Source organism: Arachis stenosperma, chromosome 1 (genome assembly GCF_014773155.1).
Source record: "Arachis stenosperma cultivar V10309 chromosome 1, arast.V10309.gnm1.PFL2, whole genome shotgun sequence".
Lineage (NCBI taxonomy): Eukaryota > Viridiplantae > Streptophyta > Magnoliopsida > Fabales > Fabaceae > Arachis > Arachis stenosperma.
The window spans coordinates 121,731,009-121,749,655 of record NC_080377.1 but is presented as its reverse complement, the minus strand read 5'-3'; the positions used below and the strand labels follow the sequence as shown (position 1 = coordinate 121,749,655).

General features: G+C 30.1%; 3 protein-coding genes across 3 annotated transcripts; 2 read left to right on the top strand and 1 right to left on the bottom strand.

The window, feature by feature from the left end:
• Positions 1-1,679: 1,679 nt before the first annotated feature.
• Positions 1,680-7,259, top strand: LOC130969464 (galactokinase). The gene is made up of 13 exons (XM_057895201.1): positions 1,680-1,980; positions 2,162-2,340; positions 2,517-2,563; positions 2,765-2,859; positions 3,001-3,083; positions 3,768-3,836; positions 4,437-4,622; positions 4,960-5,094; positions 5,278-5,412; positions 5,826-5,896; positions 6,298-6,375; positions 6,518-6,659; positions 6,755-7,259. The coding sequence occupies exons 1-13, from the start codon at positions 1,818-1,820 to the stop codon at positions 6,863-6,865; spliced, it is 1,494 nt and encodes a 497-aa protein (XP_057751184.1). The 5' UTR covers positions 1,680-1,817; the 3' UTR covers positions 6,866-7,259.
• Positions 7,260-9,494: 2,235 nt separating this feature from the next.
• Positions 9,495-12,034, top strand: LOC130969472 (uncharacterized). Its single transcript, XM_057895212.1, has 4 exons — positions 9,495-9,772; positions 10,100-10,721; positions 11,328-11,484; positions 11,619-12,034. Exons 2-4 carry the CDS (start codon positions 10,268-10,270, stop codon positions 11,677-11,679), a joined length of 672 nt encoding a protein of 223 aa, XP_057751195.1. The 5' UTR covers positions 9,495-9,772; positions 10,100-10,267; the 3' UTR covers positions 11,680-12,034.
• A 1,536-nt stretch (positions 12,035-13,570) lies between these two features.
• Positions 13,571-14,327, bottom strand: LOC130940946 (cell wall / vacuolar inhibitor of fructosidase 1-like). Its single transcript, XM_057869246.1, has one exon. It carries the CDS (start codon positions 14,232-14,234, stop codon positions 13,683-13,685), a length of 552 nt encoding a protein of 183 aa, XP_057725229.1. The 5' UTR covers positions 14,235-14,327; the 3' UTR covers positions 13,571-13,682.
• Between the last annotated feature and the right edge of the window lie 4,320 nt (positions 14,328-18,647).

Genomic DNA, 18,647 nt, shown 5'->3' with positions numbered 1-18,647 from the left:
TAGGTTATGTTAGGTGTACATTAATATTTAGCTATCAAATTAGTTATTATTTATATAAAATATATATTAAAATATAAATTATATATTTAAAATAAATTAAATAATACATATATTTATATATAGTAAATAATTTAGTATCTGATTTATATACACATAGTATTTTTATTTTTAAATACACCAATTTGTAATCATTGTATGAAAATTATTTTGTTTTGGTAAAATAAAATTTTTGAGTGAGACATAATAGATATTCCTTAATCCCTGTACATTCTTCTTAACCACTCAATTATAATTGTTTTATCTAAAATATGACTTAATGAAATACAATCACACAAATGCTCCATATATTTTATAAAGCTCTTGGTAATTAAATAAGATATATATATATATATATATATATATATATATATATATACTAGTTTTTGAATGATCACTTTCAAAAAAGATAAACCCACTTTATCTCACAGTCTATACACAGTACCAAATCTATAAATTAATGATGCACTACAAGTTTGTGCTATGATAATTGAGGAATATAAAATCGGTAGAGTACATATTGAACACATCACTAAGCAATAATTGAAAATATCTAAGCTTAAACCCTTTGTACCTCACATGAAAGCTTAGGAATATGATGGGATGTGTTGTAGTCTTGTAGACTAATATATAATATACCATTTATATTGACTGTCACATGAAATACAAACCAATAATAATAATAATAATAATAATAATAATAATAATAATAATAATAATAATAATAATAATATAGAATTTAAGATTAACTACCAAATCACTATTTAAAAAATTCAGTTACTGATAATAAAATTCTTAAAAAATATTATTGACAAAATATTTTTTAAATAATTTAAAAATATAACAAAATAACTAATAAATATTATATTTTTTATATATAACAAAAAATTTTGTATTTAACAAATGACTTATTTATTTGATATAAATTTTTTAATAATATTTGAATAAATATTTAAAAGATGTATAAAAATTTGAAATAAAATTTAATATCTATATTTTTTTAAAATTTATTTGAATAAAATTATTAATTTTTAAAGATAAAAAATATTATTTTTTTAATAATAATTACAAAATTTATATTAAAATTTAATTTTTAAAATTTATTTTTGGAATATAAATTTAATATTTAAATTTTTTTATCTCATTTATAAATTTTTCAAAAATTTATTTGTTGTTATTATTTTTTAAAATTCTTTTTGTAAGTAATGTGAGCTTTGGCTACTATTTGATAGTTTACTCTAGAATTTATATGCTCAGTTGTCTAAAATTTTGGGAATGTATAATTGAATTCAATTTCAAAATCCTGAAAAGATTCATAATTCAAATTGATTGAGTCGGGTTATTTCTGCTTGGAAACATACACGAGAATTAAGTGGATCTGACAACAACAATCGGGATTAACAGTTCCTACTTAGTTGTTCATCCACTCACTTACCATCATTAGTTGCAATTCGTGATTAATTAATTGTTCAATTTACAAAAAAGTTTAAAATCTTAAATTCTTAATAATAATTGTTATTGATATTTTTCTCAAATGATAAGGGGAATAATTCTTTGTCTAAGGTGCTACGTGTAAACAACCCTACGTGTTTTCAGTGGTAATCATCACTCGCCACTACAAATAAAACAAAACGCTTCAATTTTCAAAGTCGTTTAACAGATAAATAAATAAAAACACTGAAATCTGAAAACTCGCTTCTAAAGTGAGAGAAACATAAACAGAAAGCGAAAGCTGAAGAGAGATTCTGCATTTTGAATCAGGAAACAAAGAGAAGAGAAGAATGGCGAAACACGAGGAGCTTCCGATCCCGATTTTCCAAAGCTTGAACGATGTCTATGGCGAAGGCTCTCAGCTCGAAGAAGCTAAGCTCCGCTTTGACACGGCCAAGTCCAAGTTTCAAGAATTCTTCGGTCACGCGCCTCAACTCTTCGCTCGCTCACCTGGTTCGTTCATTCTTTCTCTCTCTATTGAACATTTTCATGTCAGCATGTGTGTTTGCATGGTTATGCATTGGTTACGGATCTTCGTGAATCGCGAGATTGATTCATTTTCTGTGTGTTTTAATTAATTAATTAATTAGATTAATTATGAATATGTTTATTGTTATTATTTGCGGTGGTGCAGGGAGAGTGAACTTGATTGGGGAGCACATTGACTATGAGGGATATTCGGTGTTGCCTATGGCAATTCGGCAAGATACGATCGTGGCGATTCGGAAGAATGAAAGCAGCAAGGAGCTTAGGATCGCTAATGTTAATGATAAAAAGTATTCCATGTGCACTTACCCTGCTGACCCCAACCAGGTCCATCCTCAATTCAATTCTTCAATTCCTCTTTGTTTTTGCGTTTTTTTAATTATTATTATTATTATTACAGTTCTAACTTCTAAGAGTGGATGTTTACTGTTTATTTGAAGATTCAGTTTACCAATAAGATAGTTCTGTTTTGTTAATATACTCTGGCTTTCAATTTCGAACAGCAACTCGATTTGAAGAATCACAAATGGGGCCACTATTTTATTTGTGGGTGAGTTTATTTTGGTTTATGTTTCTTTTTAATGATATATCTTCCTAATTCTTAAACAAAACAAAAAAGTATTGAATGCATTAGGAGGATAAATCATTAAAATAGATGTCAATGATATTCTCTATTTGCTAAACAAGAAATAATTAGTAGCATTTTTTTAAAATGAATTCTTAATATTATCTGTCTATATGGTTTCTGTAGGTACAAAGGTTTCCACGACTATGCAAAAGCAAAAGGGGTGAATGTTGGTCCACCAGTTGGACTTGATGTTGTTATTGATGGAATTGTGCCAACAGGTGTGCTCATTGATCCAAATTAGAATGTCACCAATGATATCAAAGTTTAGCTCAAGTGATCACCATCATTATCTTTCTTGCTCTATTGGAGATGATGAGAGAAACATAATTTATTAATCTATTCACTATTTATTTTTACAGGTTCTGGACTATCAAGTTCTGCAGCATTTGTTTGTTCTTCCACAATTGCTATTATGGCTGCTTTTGATGCTAACTTCCCAAAGGTCTGCATTTTCTACTTGATTGTAAATACTATTTTTCCCTTCAGGGGGAGCTTGCAAATTCCTCCGGTTAAAATTTGCATGGATAAATTATTTGTAACATCTTGTTGTACTTTTTATCTTTTAACTGTAATAATAATGATTTTTTTAAGAAAATAGAAGTGAAACTGTTTGTATCATTCAGGTAACAAAAGAGAAAGAGCTTGTTAAACCTTTTAGATGTGCCCATCCGGATTAACTTTATGCCAAATCAACTTTATGAAAAAAAAATCTATTTGATACAGTGCCCCCACTGACATGATAGTGTTGCTGGAATTCCAATTCTTACACTCTTAGAAAAAATCAGATCTAGTCATCAATTCAAATATCAAACTGAGGCTATCGGAAGTTGTTGTTTCAGAAATCTTTATCCTCCATGCTTTGTTGATTTTCATGATCTGTTTTAGTTTTTTTTAGTATGACTATTATCTGAGATACATTTCGAATAGACCTTCTTAGTGTCAGGTTGTGCCAACTAAATGAATTAACTTATTTAGCTATCGGTCACAATGAAGATATGCTAGGATAAATGGACAATTACCACCTTGTTGAGTTCATGTATTTTTTATAATTAATTATGTAATTTGTGTATTTAATATTTTTTCCCTGGTTTTGTACCTAACATACATTATCCTATATTGTTGACAGAAAGAAATTGCACAAGTTACATGTGACTGTGAACGATATGTCGGGACCCAATCTGGTGGGATGGATCAGGTTGGGTACATCTTTTCTCATACGGATGTTTTTTACCAATTTTAATGCAGATGTAGAGTTTAATTTTGATGCATTGATAGTATAAAACGTTTTATACAGTTGTGCAATCACATCCGTTCTTTTTGATGACCATTCATGCGGTTAGTGTAAAAAGTAGTTATTTTTACTGATATGACGTTACATAATTGGATACACGTGTAAAACTACTTTACACGCATCAAAATTAAATTCTGCAAATGTATGCCAATTACTTATCACTAATGCAGGTTTGGTCTTTTATTCCATATCTCCTCCCAGTGGAGTGGCCTTAATAAATATTGCATTGTAGCTTCTTTCTCTTTTTACTTATTAGCCACTATGATAGATATCTCAATTTGAAAATGCTAGTTGAGACCTAAATTTTTTGTAGAAGTCATTTGCATCAAGTCATTAGTGCATTATTCTGTATCCAGTCAGCCCTTTTGTTTGTGAATAAATTTTAATTGTTACGTGATTCACAGCATTTTTATCCAGCATATGAATTCCTACATTTGTTGCTCTTTCCTGGACATTCTGACATGTAACCTAGACTTGACTTTTCCCCTTTGTTTTACTTGACAGGCAATCTCTGTCATGGCCAAAACCGGCTTTGCAGAGCTGATTGATTTCAACCCAATTCGTGCAACTGATGTGCAACTTCCTGCTGGCGGGACTTTTGTGATAGCCCATTCTTTGGCAGAGTCTCAGAAGGCTGTTACTGCTGCTACAAATTATAATAATAGGGTTGTTGAATGCCGTTTGGCTTCTGTAAGTACATTTCGGACTAATCGATGTTATTTGTTGTATCCTCTTGTATTATTTCTGTAACAACCTTCCAATGTCGACCTATATCTTATATCCACCACTAGCATTTTTATCTCTCAATAAGATTTAACTTGTAAGTTCTTGAATATCCTAGCATCTAAATGTTTATATCTATTTATTGAACAAGATAATAACACTATCTCTTCATTTCTGCTATTTCTGGCCCTTTTTCCTAGAACTGCTAATTTGGTGTCAGTCAAATGCTTATTGCTTAGGCTAACTAGCTAATCCTATTGTGTTGTTAACTATATTAATAGAGTGCTTCTTTTAAATTTTCCAGATTGTGCTTGGTATAAAGTTGGGGCTGAATCCCAAAGAGGCAATGTCAAAAGTGAGCACATTGTCTGACGTTGAAGGATTATGTGTACAATTTGCTGGTAAACGTAATTCCTCTGATCCAGTACTTGCTGTCAAGGTAATTTTACCTGGTATTATGCCATCTATAAAATTGGACAAGCAAGACAAGTTTCTTTCTTCTTTCTAAACTTCATATTATGAACATTTTGTTTCAATTGATATAAAATTTACCTTTTTTCTTAAGTTCATAGAAATTGTTAGCATTTTCCTGTTTAAAATCTTAACTATGTTCTGGGTACAGGAATATTTGAAGGAAGAACCATATACAGCTAAAGAAATTGAGGCAATTACGGGTGAAAAGTTGACGTCATTTTTGGGCGGCAATGCTGCTTATTTGGAAGTTTTAAAAGTTGCAAAGCACTACAAATTACATCAGGTTCTTTTCTAATCCTCATTAGCAGAGTTATTGAGATCTGATTCTTATGTTATCACTTGGTTGATAACTTTTAATATGGTATCAACTGTTCATCTAGTTCTGCTCTCTCTTGATTAGTGACTACTGTAATACTGTAGGGTAATTTCTGATTATCTAGATTGCATTTGTATTACCATGTTGCAATTCTGAGCATAACTTTTCTTGTTAATTATTTGGTTTAAAACCTATAGTTTTGTACGGAATTAGTCATGCTTTTTGGTTCAGGATTTCTTTAATAATTGAAAACTGCTGATCAGATAGTTTTTGCACCTTTTGATTATTTTCTTGATTATTTAGAGTTCATGTATGATTTTCTCCAATTATATGATATCTAAATATTTCCTGTGCCTTTGCATTGATGCATTTATTCTCAGAGAGCTGCTCATGTTTATTCGGAAGCCAAGAGGGTGCACGCTTTCAAGGACGTTGTATCATCAAATCTAAGGTGAGATTGAACCCTTGTTCTTTTATTAGTGTTTCATTTTCTGTGCTCTTGATTATTATTATTATTATTATTATTATTATTATTCGCATCACATATTTCTTGATTGCTTAAAGCTTCTAGAAGAATTGTCCAGGTATTTGGTAGTTCATTAGCATAGGGATAAAAAAACACTGATTTACAGATCATTTTAACCCTGGAAAATTTAAGTTACAGTTAAATCTGAATTCTGTTTGAGTGAACATTTTTATTTTACTGTATGAATAGTACATGATAGGAGTTAAAGTTATTTGTCTTTCTGTTTTCATCAACATGATGGCAAGGACTTACCTGTTTGTCTATTTTGTAATTCTTTTGTGTGTGTGCATAAATTTTGTGGAAGTTAACTTCTCAATTCTTTTCAGTGATGAGGAGATGCTAAAGAAGCTTGGTGACCTAATGAACGAGAGTCATTATAGCTGCAGCGTTTTATATGAATGCAGGTATTGGCAGCATACTTATACTTGCTTTCAAAATTTTGGCAGAATGAGGAATAGTTCTTGGAAACTGTACTTTCCCTTCTTGGCATGAAAGTTGATATTTTTCTTCTTTTTGTTTTAATATATTTTTTGTTGATTGAATCAGCTGTCCTGAGTTGGAAGAACTCGTAAAAGTTTCTCGTGAGAATGGTGCTCTTGGGGCAAGGCTTACTGGAGCTGGATGGGGTGGCTGTGCTGTTGCTTTGGTGAAAGAGAGCATAGTCCCACAGTATATCCTTAATTTGAAGGTTTGCATCCCTACAATACTAGGCCGCCTAAATCATTGAGAATTTGTAATTATTAATTAACATGTCTTTAACAATGGATTCTTTATACGTTGCAGGAACATTATTTCCAAAAAAGGATTGACAAGGGTGTTATCAAGAAGGACGACCTTGGTCTTTATCTTTTTGCTTCGAAGCCATCAAGTGGTGCTGCCATCTTCAAGTTCTAATTTATTTCCTTTTATGATTGAAAGTTGTGAAACATATATGGTATTTTTTAGATCTTAATAAATTGCTTAATGCAATTGCTTATGGTCTATATGGAGTAATAAGGTTAGAGGCTCCTTGATTTGCTTCATAGTTGCTTTTGATATACTAGCTAGTATAGCCAAAACGATTAATTTTGTTGATAATTCTTAAATCCATCTAGAATATTTTCCTTTTAGTGCAGTCAATTATAGAAACATGATTAACGTGGTTCTATTAGCTCTGCTGATCAGACAGACTTATGTTTATGTTTCAATTTCAATGCTGGGGCCTTCAAATCTTGTAATATCGAAACCCACATGCATTTGTACCTTTGTCATTGAACATGTAGAAATAAGCTGCACGTGTTATGCTAAAGGTTCTTTTCATTGGTTTGTTCTGCCCCCAAGGATGCAACCCTTGAATCTAAATGAAATACAAGGAACCCCACACGACAGCTACGTCTATACGACGTATCCAAAGAACTATTAACAATAAACTAACAATATTCTATAGGTTACGATGAATTAACGTTTAATTTTGATTCATGACGAAAAAAAAAACGTTAAATTTTGATTGATCAAGGAAAAGAGTCCATCCTCTCAAGAAATTCAAGGTCTCACTTTGAATCCCAACGTCCTGGTGATTAAAGCAGCTTTATTTAGGGGAAGAATTAGATGTATTCGTTCTATGAGAATACAGTTCTGATTCATTTATCATTGAGCATAATAAGTTATATTAAATGGAATGCAATAAATATTTTCGCGAGGAATAATCTTTTGTAGATGCTCAGCATATCTCTCACTAAGTTTGGTAGACTGGTCCTACTGTCACGTCCCATTACTCTGCGGACTCAGTTCATGAACCTTGAAGCCAAAAAGTGATACTTACAAGGAAATAATACCAACAAAAAAAAAATAAATAAAATCATACTAGCTAAATAATAAAGATGACCTATGATGGTAATGAAATCTGGTTATTGAAAACAAGTTATTTTCCATATAAGCATGTAATGTAAGTTTCACTAGTTATAGAAGTATATATTAGATTCTATAATGAACGAAATTTGCAGTATTGCACATGCTTAACGAAATAGCACCGAAGATGCGTAGAGTGATAAACGTGTTTCAAATCCGAATCCTTTACGACCGGGGGGAAATTAAAAAATAAAAAAAGAAAAAGAAAGAGTTTTTATAAAAAAGAAAAGGTAAACCTTTACCTTTTCTGTTTTTGTCCTAAAATTTTTATTTCTTATATATCACTACCAGATAATCTGATATGAGTGATATCCTGAGGTTGTGGAGTCCAATGCAGAGACTTCTTTTTTGATGATAATCATTGCCGATATTTCTTTTGTTATAAATAATAATAGATAATAGATAGATACAACTCTGCATATCATTAACCCAAAAAAATTGTCGGTGTAGCATCAACGATCAATAATGAATTAATGACGCTATTTAAGGTTTTATGTGAATTACTCCACCGATAGTGGATACACATACACATGATAAATTGTTTAAAATAAAATCAAACAATAAGAAGAAAGAAATAATTTTTTTAAATATTTAGCTAACATAAATATTTGGAAAATACAAATTAAAATTATTAATAATAAAAAGTTTTAAATAATTTATATTAACAAATGCAATTTGAACTTTAAAATATTTTTTATAACTGTTTAATTAATAATTTTATTATGTGCTCTAAAAAAATATATTAACTAAATTTTTTTAATCATATTTTTAATAATTTTGTAATTTTTAAATAAAATAAAATCATAAATATAAATAATTTGACTCGTAGCTAATTTTATTTAATAGAATAAGATTTTGTCATTGTTATAATTGTGTAAGAATTTACAATGTATTTAGTATGGTAATAATTTAAAAGAAAATAATAATACACTCAAAATTTTGTATAACATTACGTTTCCTATGATTTTTTTATTGTATAATATAAATTTAAGGAAAAATGAACAACATTATCCAAACCAAAGTAAAAATATTCATTTACTAATTTAAAAAGATACGTATCAAAAAACTAAAATTAATATAAATTTAAGGAAAAATGAACAACATTATCCAAACCAAAGTAAAAATATTCATTTACTAATTTAAAAAGATACGTATCAAAAAACTAAAATTGGTAATAACTTTATAATACACGTATTGAAGAAATTATTTTGAATATATTCCCAGAGATGACAACATTATAACAAAAATATCTATTTTACTAATAGTAATTCAAATATGAAAACAACGTTAATTAATAGTGATATTGATGTATAATTAATGGTCCCAAACAAGCACACATGACAAAATTCATTCAAAAAGAAAAGAAGAAGAAAAGAAACAAAAGAAATGAAAGAAACATGAGGAAGCTTTTTTTTTTAAATTATCTCCTGATAATTTAAAGATTAATTCATCGTAAATTTAAATTTTATTTAAAAATATATTATTAATAAATAGATTATTATATGTTTAAAATAAAATTTAAATTTTTTATATTTATCTAAGTAGACAAATAAATTGATCACTGCACTAATTTAAATTAATTTGAAACTGAGGAAGCTGATAGTAAAATGTGGAGTTGCCAACTGTCGGCAGGTTCTCTCCTTTGAAGCTTCCTTTGGTTATATTTTGGCTGTATAAATATGCCCTTTTTTTTTTCCGGAACACACTAAAATTTCAAATAAAATATACACATTTTAATTTTAATTTTAATTTTTAACATAATTGCAGTTAATAATTCCAGTTTCCAGTTTCCAACTTAGGTTAAGGTAGTTTCCTAGTAGCCATGTTCTGAAATCTGTAAACTCCATTCGTGTCCGTGCTTCAAGCTCTTTTGTCCCTCATCGGATCTTGGGTTACTTCTCTTTCCCTCAAAGGGTATTCCTCTTTTCTTCATCTTCTTCAATGCTCTTTTTTTTTATTATTATTATTAATTTATTATTATTATTCATGGTTGAAGCTACCTTTAAATTAAAGCTGCTACCTTTGGCTCCTTTTCATCTGTTTCCAGTTGTATATATGCATTTCAATGATGTGGCTGCAATTTAGCTTTCATTTTATGATGTGGAGTGTTTCCTAGTGCTACTTTCTTTTTTTTTTTCTTCCTTTGAATGTTGTTTGTGTAAGTTTGGATTGGTGTTTTTAGCTATTGTAAGATTTTAGTTTGGTTCAATTGATTGAATTCTGTCTCTTGTTATGATGCAGGGTCAGTCAATTCAGTTCTAGGGTTACATTTTTGTTTTACATAAAAAAGAACAGAAAATCACCCTGTATTATACATTGACAAGGTGATTTTCTGTTATAAATTGAGTTCAAGGAACTTGTCTTTTCTTAATTGGGACAGTTTGGAGGAAAATTTGGATTAGTTTTGGGATGGATCATAGAAGTGCAAAAGATGAGGATGCTGAAATTGATCTTGAATGTGGGGTGGCAATAAGTGATGATTTTCAGAAAAGTGATGATAATAAGCATAGGGTATCCTGCAATGACTCGAATTTAAGTGGAGCTTCCATGGATTTTTTGGAAGTTACAAACAAGTCTTCAGTACATTGTGCAGCCAAAACTCCTACCTCAAAGGAGAAGCATAAGAAGTCCTGTAACAAAAAGTCTCCGAAACCTCCAAGGCCTCCGCGAGCTCCATCATTGGATGCGGCCGACCAAAAGCTAATCAGGGAGATATCTGAACTCGCCATGTTGAAGCGTGCGAGGATAGAACGCATGAAAGCCTTGAAGAAGATGAAAGCTGCAAAGACATCTTCGGCTTCCGGAAGCAGCATGTTTGCCATGATTTTTACTGTTATCTTCTGCATTGTGATAGTACTCCAAGGTAATTACTATATTATAACAAAAGTAATTTATATTATGCATGTGACCTTTTGTTTCTAACCTTGTGCACTATAACAAGATGGTGGGTTTAAGTTAGAATCGATAGATGCTATGTTGATAACATTATTTGGAATCATTGAGTTGGAATTTTGCTTTACTTTGTTTTGGTTTGTTTGTATTTTGCTTTCATTATCACGTCTGCATGTTGGTCGATTCGAATTTCATGCTTATTACTTCAGTACTATGTTTAATGACTCCATGAAAAGTCATTGTTTTGGTCAAACTTGCATGTTGGATAGAATTCCCTTGTCCACAATTATAGACCGATGATAACTAATGTTAATATTTGTTGAGTACTCTTCTATGAAATATCACCATGTTGAATTTCTACTCACATATCTAATGATAGTTACTGTTTTCTCTAACAAGGAATAATTAAAGAATCAAAAGTTCTATGATTAGGTTTAGAATTTAGCTTGATTCAATAGTTGTTATGTATGAACAATCATCACATGGAGCTTTTTTAACAAATTATGTATTTCATCTCCATTTGTGAATGCTGTAACTTCCTTTTTTAACCCAGTTTTTTAACATGTTCCCTTTGCAGGCATGTCGCCTGGAAAAACTTCGGTGGCGAGTTTCCAGGGATCTCCTGAACCTGCAGGAGAAGCAGAAGCTGCTCTGATTGAAGTTCAACTTCAACACCACCTCAATCCATCTTCAAGTGATGTAACTGCCCCCAGTTTTGAGTCTTACTCTCACAAGTAAGTTGAAATGCAATGCATGTTGTTCGTTGAACTGCCTTTGGTGGAACCTCTTTCTTCCTATTGTTTTTGTCATTAATATAGGAGTTAGCAGCCTTGTAACATCATCTTTGTTCCTTGATGGTACCTTGCAGCTTTGTTCAGCGGATTACCGGTTCGGATTTGCCTGTAAAACTGAGCAGAGATGCACATTAAGCATTTGTTCTTGACCAAGAAAAGAGGGTTTAGTGCTCTTGTGCTGCTTCTCTTCTTGCCTTTCAAAGCATTTTCTTCATTATGAGACTCAATATGTTGGGTAGTTTATCCCCAGTGTGTATATTAATCAATGATGGGGGTGAGTTAAATTACCATAATAGTGTTATAGGTGTAGTTACTTACCTCCTTGGCAACTACATGTTGCTTTTTCATACTCTCTAAAGTTAAGAGTTGGAGGAGATTTTGCTTTCCAAGTTTGATAATTATGTATGAATATGATCACCTAATTTATGTTGTATTGATGTATTTGTATCATTTCCCTCTTGTGAATCAATAAGAGAAGGCCTTTTAAATCTTTCTTGGTACCATCTTTCTAACTAGTCAACTTCCCTTGATAAGATTATATTCCATCTTCTTAGACCCTAGGAGACATGGATTAAAATTGATGAGTTTTACAATTGGCAAGAGTGTTTTGGGCTAACATTTGACTCGAATAGAATAAGAACACTCTGTTCGCAGAGCTATTTACTCGATCGTAGGTATTTCGTAGACATTTCGAGAGATAAATAGTCAATTTTAAAAGAGTTTATTGTAAACTTCTTTCAGATATGATTCTACCTGATTTAGAAGGAAAGAACTTGCATCAGTATCTCAATTTGAATTTAAACGTGAGTTTGATTTACACCATGTTCTCAGAAATATTTATCATCTGAAAAGAGGAACAATTGTCAAGAGTGCTTTGAGCTACATTTGACTTGAGTAGAAATCCATCTAACAAGAGGAAAAGATCAGAGACTAAAATTTGACAGCAACAAATTATGTATGTATGTAATGAAATATTGGAATACAATGTCAAGAAAGGGACGGCTGATTGGTTTAATAGAGAATTTAAACATTGAGACAAGGAAGATGGATGTGGCTATGAAACCATATTATGAATCAATTATGTGATGCCAAGCTTGGACCATAATGCAATGTTAATTGTTAATTGTAAATTTTAATGTGCATGTTGCAATGTTGAGAACTGAATAGATAGACATGTGATGGTGCATGTGACAATGCCTCTCTCTATCTGTGATCCGACAAACATATTTAAGAAAAAAGTTGACAAAGCAACCTTCGTCTTGTGGGAAATCGACACCTATAACAGTTTCCAATCTGTATCAATCGAAAGTTCTCGATTACTCAAACCCATTTCACATTGGCAACTCCTCAACCTAATTTTTCACTTTTTAAAAAGTTTATTATTTCACATATTTGATAAATAAAAAGTTTAATTAATAAATAAATTAGTATTTATTACTACACTAGTAGTAATAGTAATAATAATTGTTACAAATGACCTTCTATTTATTTAAAACCTACTTAATATTAAAAAGTTGAAAAATCATGGTTTAGAGAAATGCTAACAAAACCAACAACTATAATTTTTTTTACAAATTATATAATTTAGAACATAACCAAAAGAACAAAACAGATAATACCTGGAATCTACAATTAATTACATGATTTTAAAGTTGAATGAAACTGAAGTAACGGTAAGTTTGACAGGTTGTCAGAAAAGGCTCAAGGTTATTATAAACATCTGCTTCAAAGTACATAGAAATATAACCGGTTTGGTCGAGTGATCAGTTCACTCGTTCACTTAAATAAGTATTAGGAGTTCAAATCCTGCTTTGTACATACAACAGACCTTTAAATGAAAATTAAATTCACGGATTATTCTTTGATCTATCGGACTAAGAGATATCGTGAAAAACTTCAAACAAAAATAGATAGGAATAGAATCATATCATATTAGTCTATGGAAATATATACAAAACCAAAACCAAAGCATATATTAAAGCATTTACTATTATGAAACAAGAACAACAGCAATGCTAAATACAAGTGCCAAACGAGTTTCTATATATATATTGTCTCAGAAACAGTATCTAGATTCTAGACGCAACCTGCTACAACCAAGAATAATGTGTAAGAAATTAAAAAAGGAAAAAGAAGAATCAGCCATTTAACAAAAGCTTAACAATTGCAGCAGCAACATCAACAAGCTTCTGCATAATCCCATTCCTATCACCCAAAGGAGACTGATTCCCAGAGAATTTCTTGTTGCAAGCATCAAGTTCTTTCTCAGCATCAGAAATACAGTAACTTGCAAAGCCAAATTTGCCTTGTTTCAAAGCATCAACAGCTTGAGGAAGAATATACTTAACAACAGGGATATAAGACTCAGCACAAAAGGCCAATTGTTGCTCCAATTGTTGATCAGATGTTTTCTTAATGAGGTCTTGAATGTAGTTGAGAGTGTCAGTGGCATTTTCTTCAATGTTGTTCACCATTATCACAGCCATACCCTTTGGATCACTCTTTGGGGTGAGAGGATTTGAATGGAGGATGCTGCTGCAGAGTTCATAGAATGGTGTCTTCTTGCATATTTGGTCTATCAAATCATCACCACCATCATCTGAAGATGATTGGCTACTCACTAGTCTTGTGGATACAAGAGTCAAGCAGAGAAGAACAAGTGTTAAAGATGTTGAGGCCTTATTCTTCATTTTCTTTTCTTCTTCAAATGATGGGTTGGGATTTTTGAGAGGAATTTTGTGTTATGAGTTCTGATCTCTCTAACCTTCTTTCTTGGCAGGTATTTATGGTTAGTTTGGCCGTTGTTTGAGTTCAATTTGGTAATTTATATTTTTTTTAAAAAAATATATAAGCTAAATGGTTAAAGAAATAGAAATTAATTTCTATTATGTAATGATCATCGTTGTCTATTAAAAATTAATTATTACATCAGTGATTTATATAAAATATATTTTTAGTATGTACATAGTATTTTTATGGTGAAAATTCATATGCAGTTAATGTTATGTGAAGTTGATAGTTGAGAATCGTTAAATAATTTGACAAGTTTGACTAAGGGTCCGTTTGGATAGATTCATAAGTTACTTTTAATGTCTGATACAATTATTAAAACCAAATTATAACTTTTTAAAAAGTTAGTTTAGTGCTTATAGAGAAGTTAAAAAAAATAATTTTTCTCATGAGAAAAAAATTTGTATCACTCTTCTCTTAAAATAAACACTTTTATAACTAAAAAAAATCAAATATAAAATAACTTATTTATAAGTTATTTTTAATATAAACATTTATTATTTAAACTATTTTTTTAAAAAGAGTTTAATTAAGCTGTTTATCCAAACTAAATCCAAATTATCATTTCAACTATCAATTTTACATGAAATTAACTAAATTTTCACCCTTTTTTATTACAAAATAATTAACCATAATAAGTGCATACAAAAAATTAACCAACAAATCAATCTATAAAAAAAATTATGTATAATTTTTTGAGTGAATTAATTTTTTTCTATCGGTAAACTATTCTAATGATAGCTAATCTTATTATTAAGGTCTCTTACATTCCAAAAGTAAAAAGTCAAATTTAATTAATCAAAATTTGATTTAAATAATGAAAATAATTATGTATATAACTAGGATCCATCAAACAACTATTAATTTCTATAGAAAATTCGAAAACATAATCAACTAATAATAAATTTTAGTAGTGTAAATGAACATTGTAAACTTTTTTCACAATAATTATTAGTTGTTCTAATTATATAAACAACATTTCTCTTAAAATGATAGGAGGATTCAATTCCACATTAAGGAGCACCACTTTATGTCGGTGTATACCATTTTTTTAATGTAGATTTTGTAGTCTTTTCAATAGAAGAATGGTCACAAGTATGTTGTTTTATCTTTGTAACTATGGGCTACCAATGTAATTATTGGATGAATCCTTTGTTTTTAGAAAGGTCAATCCTGCTTGGATATCACGGATACCTTGTTTTCATCTTCCCCTTTTTATTTATAATAATTTAATTTTGATGTATTAACAGTATAAAACGTTTTACACAATCGTGTAATTATATCTATTTTTTTGAATGATCATTTATGTTAGAGGTGAGCACGGATAACGGGTATTCGATTACCTGTCTGAACACGAATCGAACTAATTAAATTAGTTCTGAAACCAACAGATAATCGAGTCCAACCCGAACCAAACCAATGACCTTTGTTAGTGATTGGTTCGGATATCGGTTCTGGAGATATGGAACCCGAACCAACCCGTGAACCCAATTATATATTAATTAAATAAAAATATATATATATAGCTTTTAGTGGCTTTTAATGAGATTATTCGCTATTAATACTTTTGGATTTTAAAGAGTTTAGGTTTTAATGTATTTGGTATTTAACATCTTTAGATTATTTTTATTGATGTTACTTGTTTGTTGTACTTGTTGAATTTCGAAGATAAAAAATTAGTTTTTTTATAAATTTCAAAGTCATCGGGTACCCTATTACCTGAATCAAACTAATCCGTTGTTAATCGGTTTGGTTTGGTTCGAATACATGCACAAAAAAAATACAAATCCGAACCAAACCAAACTAATTACATTTTGATCAGTTCAATTCTACTTTTATCTTGAATTCGAACCAAACTGACCCGTACTCACATAAATTTTGTGTCGTTAATATAAAAAATAATTATTTTTACTGAGCGTTGTATAATTAAATACATGTATATAATTACTTTAATACTAACGGTTCATTAAAATTAAATTCTATTTATAATTGAAACCAATCCCAGCCAAACCTTCTTCTGTTCTGTTCTCTTTTGTTTCTTGTTCTCTTCCTACTTTACTTGTAAGATGCCAAATCAAAGATCTTTCGATATGATGTTTGCTCATTAAACCAAATTCTTTTTCTCTGGGAATTTAAGAAACATTATTATTATTATTGACCCCAAGAGACTGACACATACTTGTTCATTGTTTTTTAACTAAGATTTTAGTATACATTAGAGGACAAATACTCCCATGATTTCATTGTGTTAGAGCAATCTTGTTTTCCTCATCAATCAAGGCATTCCCTTGCACCATATGACATACTAACTAACAACTATAATAATTTGCATTTTCTTATATTTCAAGACTCAAACATAATCATCACCTTTTTTGTCTTCTTATTAACAAATATTTTGATGCTCTCCTCCATTGACATTCAAGAATCTTTTAACATATTAAAGTTATTCTACAATTATTTGTAGCCTCATATTTTAGTTGATCAAATCAAATATATATCACACATTTTTTACCTCCAAAATTTCACTCCTCTCTTTAGAGCCACCAATTTTGTCATGTGTGTTTGGTGCTCACTTCTTGTGGTTGGACCAATAATAATAATAATAATAATAATAAATTAATAATAAAGGTAAATACGTGTGTGTCGCTTAATGACATATCACCTAATGTCTTAAAGTAACTAAGTAAGGGAATATTTTAATGAATAAAAGGTCAAGAATTCAAATCGAATCTTATTTTTGACATAGTTGATCTACAACAAAGAAAATAATCATTATTCTCACAGTAATATTAGAGAAATAAAAAAATAATTAAAACTTGATTTATTTAATTTTCATTAGTTATTGTAATAATTAATTAATATTAAACAAAATAAATTTTAGTTTTTTTAATTAATTTTTTTTAGTTACCAAATATTTTCTTTTGACAGTAAATACCAGCAAGAGTTTCTTATACTTTGAAATTGAACTAATTATTTTGTTAATTCAGGGGATACCAACCTAAACTAGTTCTTAACATTAGAAAAGGACGAGCCTATATGCATAATTTTGTTCTACTTGTTAAATAAGATTATATGTATAAAACTATAAATTATTTTGGTTCGCCCAACTCCATCATCAATATTATTTGTTTTAATTTTCTTCTCCACAAATTTATATTTAATAAATAAGATTGAGAGGAATCCGTGTGAAAGGAGAGAAAAAGACAGATGCATCAAATTATACCTATGAGTATGACCTACCTGGTTCCAACAACGTTCCAATAATTGAATAATAAACAAGAATAAAATAAGAAACAAAACAGAAAGTTAAGGGGGTGAAAAGTAAAAAAGTAAAAAGCTGGCAAATTATTCGAATGTTTTATTCCAGAAACAAATCAAACGAGAATCACGAGAGTCCATACATACAGAACTATATATACATTATTTGAGGCTAGTGTGTTATTATTGTAAATATGATATGATAATGCAGGACTAAGAGCTAAGCTAATAGCACTTTCATATTGGACAAACACACGCATGCAATCAATCATATACTATAAAACAAATGATTAAATTGCATCATAATCTATTCTTTGGTTGTCTACAGTATTTCTAGACTCGGCAGGTTAAGAAATAATCTGTCGCGAATATGAGCTTCATTTAAAGGTCTGTTACTGGCTAATGAATTGCTGTATATACAAAGCGGGATTCGAACTCTCAACATTTATTTAAGTGGACGAGTGAATTAACTACCCAACTAATTCAAGTTGGTTAATTGCATCATAATCTTAGTCATGTTTCATGTTATTGGTGACTATATTGCTGATTTACACTTGATGGAAGCTGGTCTCAAAGGACTTCAATCAAGGTAAGGTATGACTGAGAATCGTTAAATTATTTAATATGTTTGATTAAACTACTTAACGTACATGTTTTTATATTTTAACTGTTATCTTCACCTAAATACATCTTTATATGAGTAATTACTTTTAATCAATCATATATGCAGAGCATGTTCTTCAAAAGTAGTGTCCCCACTCTCCCACCATAAATTTAAAAGAATCAATAGCTAGCCAGCTTTAGGTTCCACAAGACTACAACATTACCATTCAAGAATGTTGCTTAGTATAAAGAAATTAAGAGATGGATTCAGAGTTCCTATATAAGGCAATGTTTGGTTTGCTTGTCATCATTTCAGCCATGATTACTCCATGCCCATGGACATGTGCACAGCGCTTCTTCTCTAACATAAAGTCCAAAGGCCATGATTGGTTTGTCTGATATGCATGTTTCCTCTTCCAGAATTGGTTTATTGGGAGCAATGTTTTGTAGTG

Coding starts and splice junctions, on each gene's coding strand:
- LOC130969464 (XM_057895201.1), top strand. CDS start 1,818: ATGGCGAAACACGAGGAGCTTCCGATCCCGATTTTCCAAAGCTTGAAC. Junction 3,837..4,436: donor AATCTGGTGGGATGGATCAG/GTTGGGTACATC, acceptor TTTACTTGACAG/GCAATCTCTGTCATGGCCAA. Junction 6,376..6,517: donor AGCGTTTTATATGAATGCAG/GTATTGGCAGCA, acceptor TGATTGAATCAG/CTGTCCTGAGTTGGAAGAAC.
- LOC130969472 (XM_057895212.1), top strand. CDS start 10,268: ATGGATCATAGAAGTGCAAAAGATGAGGATGCTGAAATTGATCTTGAA. Junction 10,722..11,327: donor CATTGTGATAGTACTCCAAG/GTAATTACTATA, acceptor TTCCCTTTGCAG/GCATGTCGCCTGGAAAAACT. Junction 11,485..11,618: donor TTTGAGTCTTACTCTCACAA/GTAAGTTGAAAT, acceptor GGTACCTTGCAG/CTTTGTTCAGCGGATTACCG.
- LOC130940946 (XM_057869246.1), bottom strand. CDS start 14,234: ATGAAGAATAAGGCCTCAACATCTTTAACACTTGTTCTTCTCTGCTTG.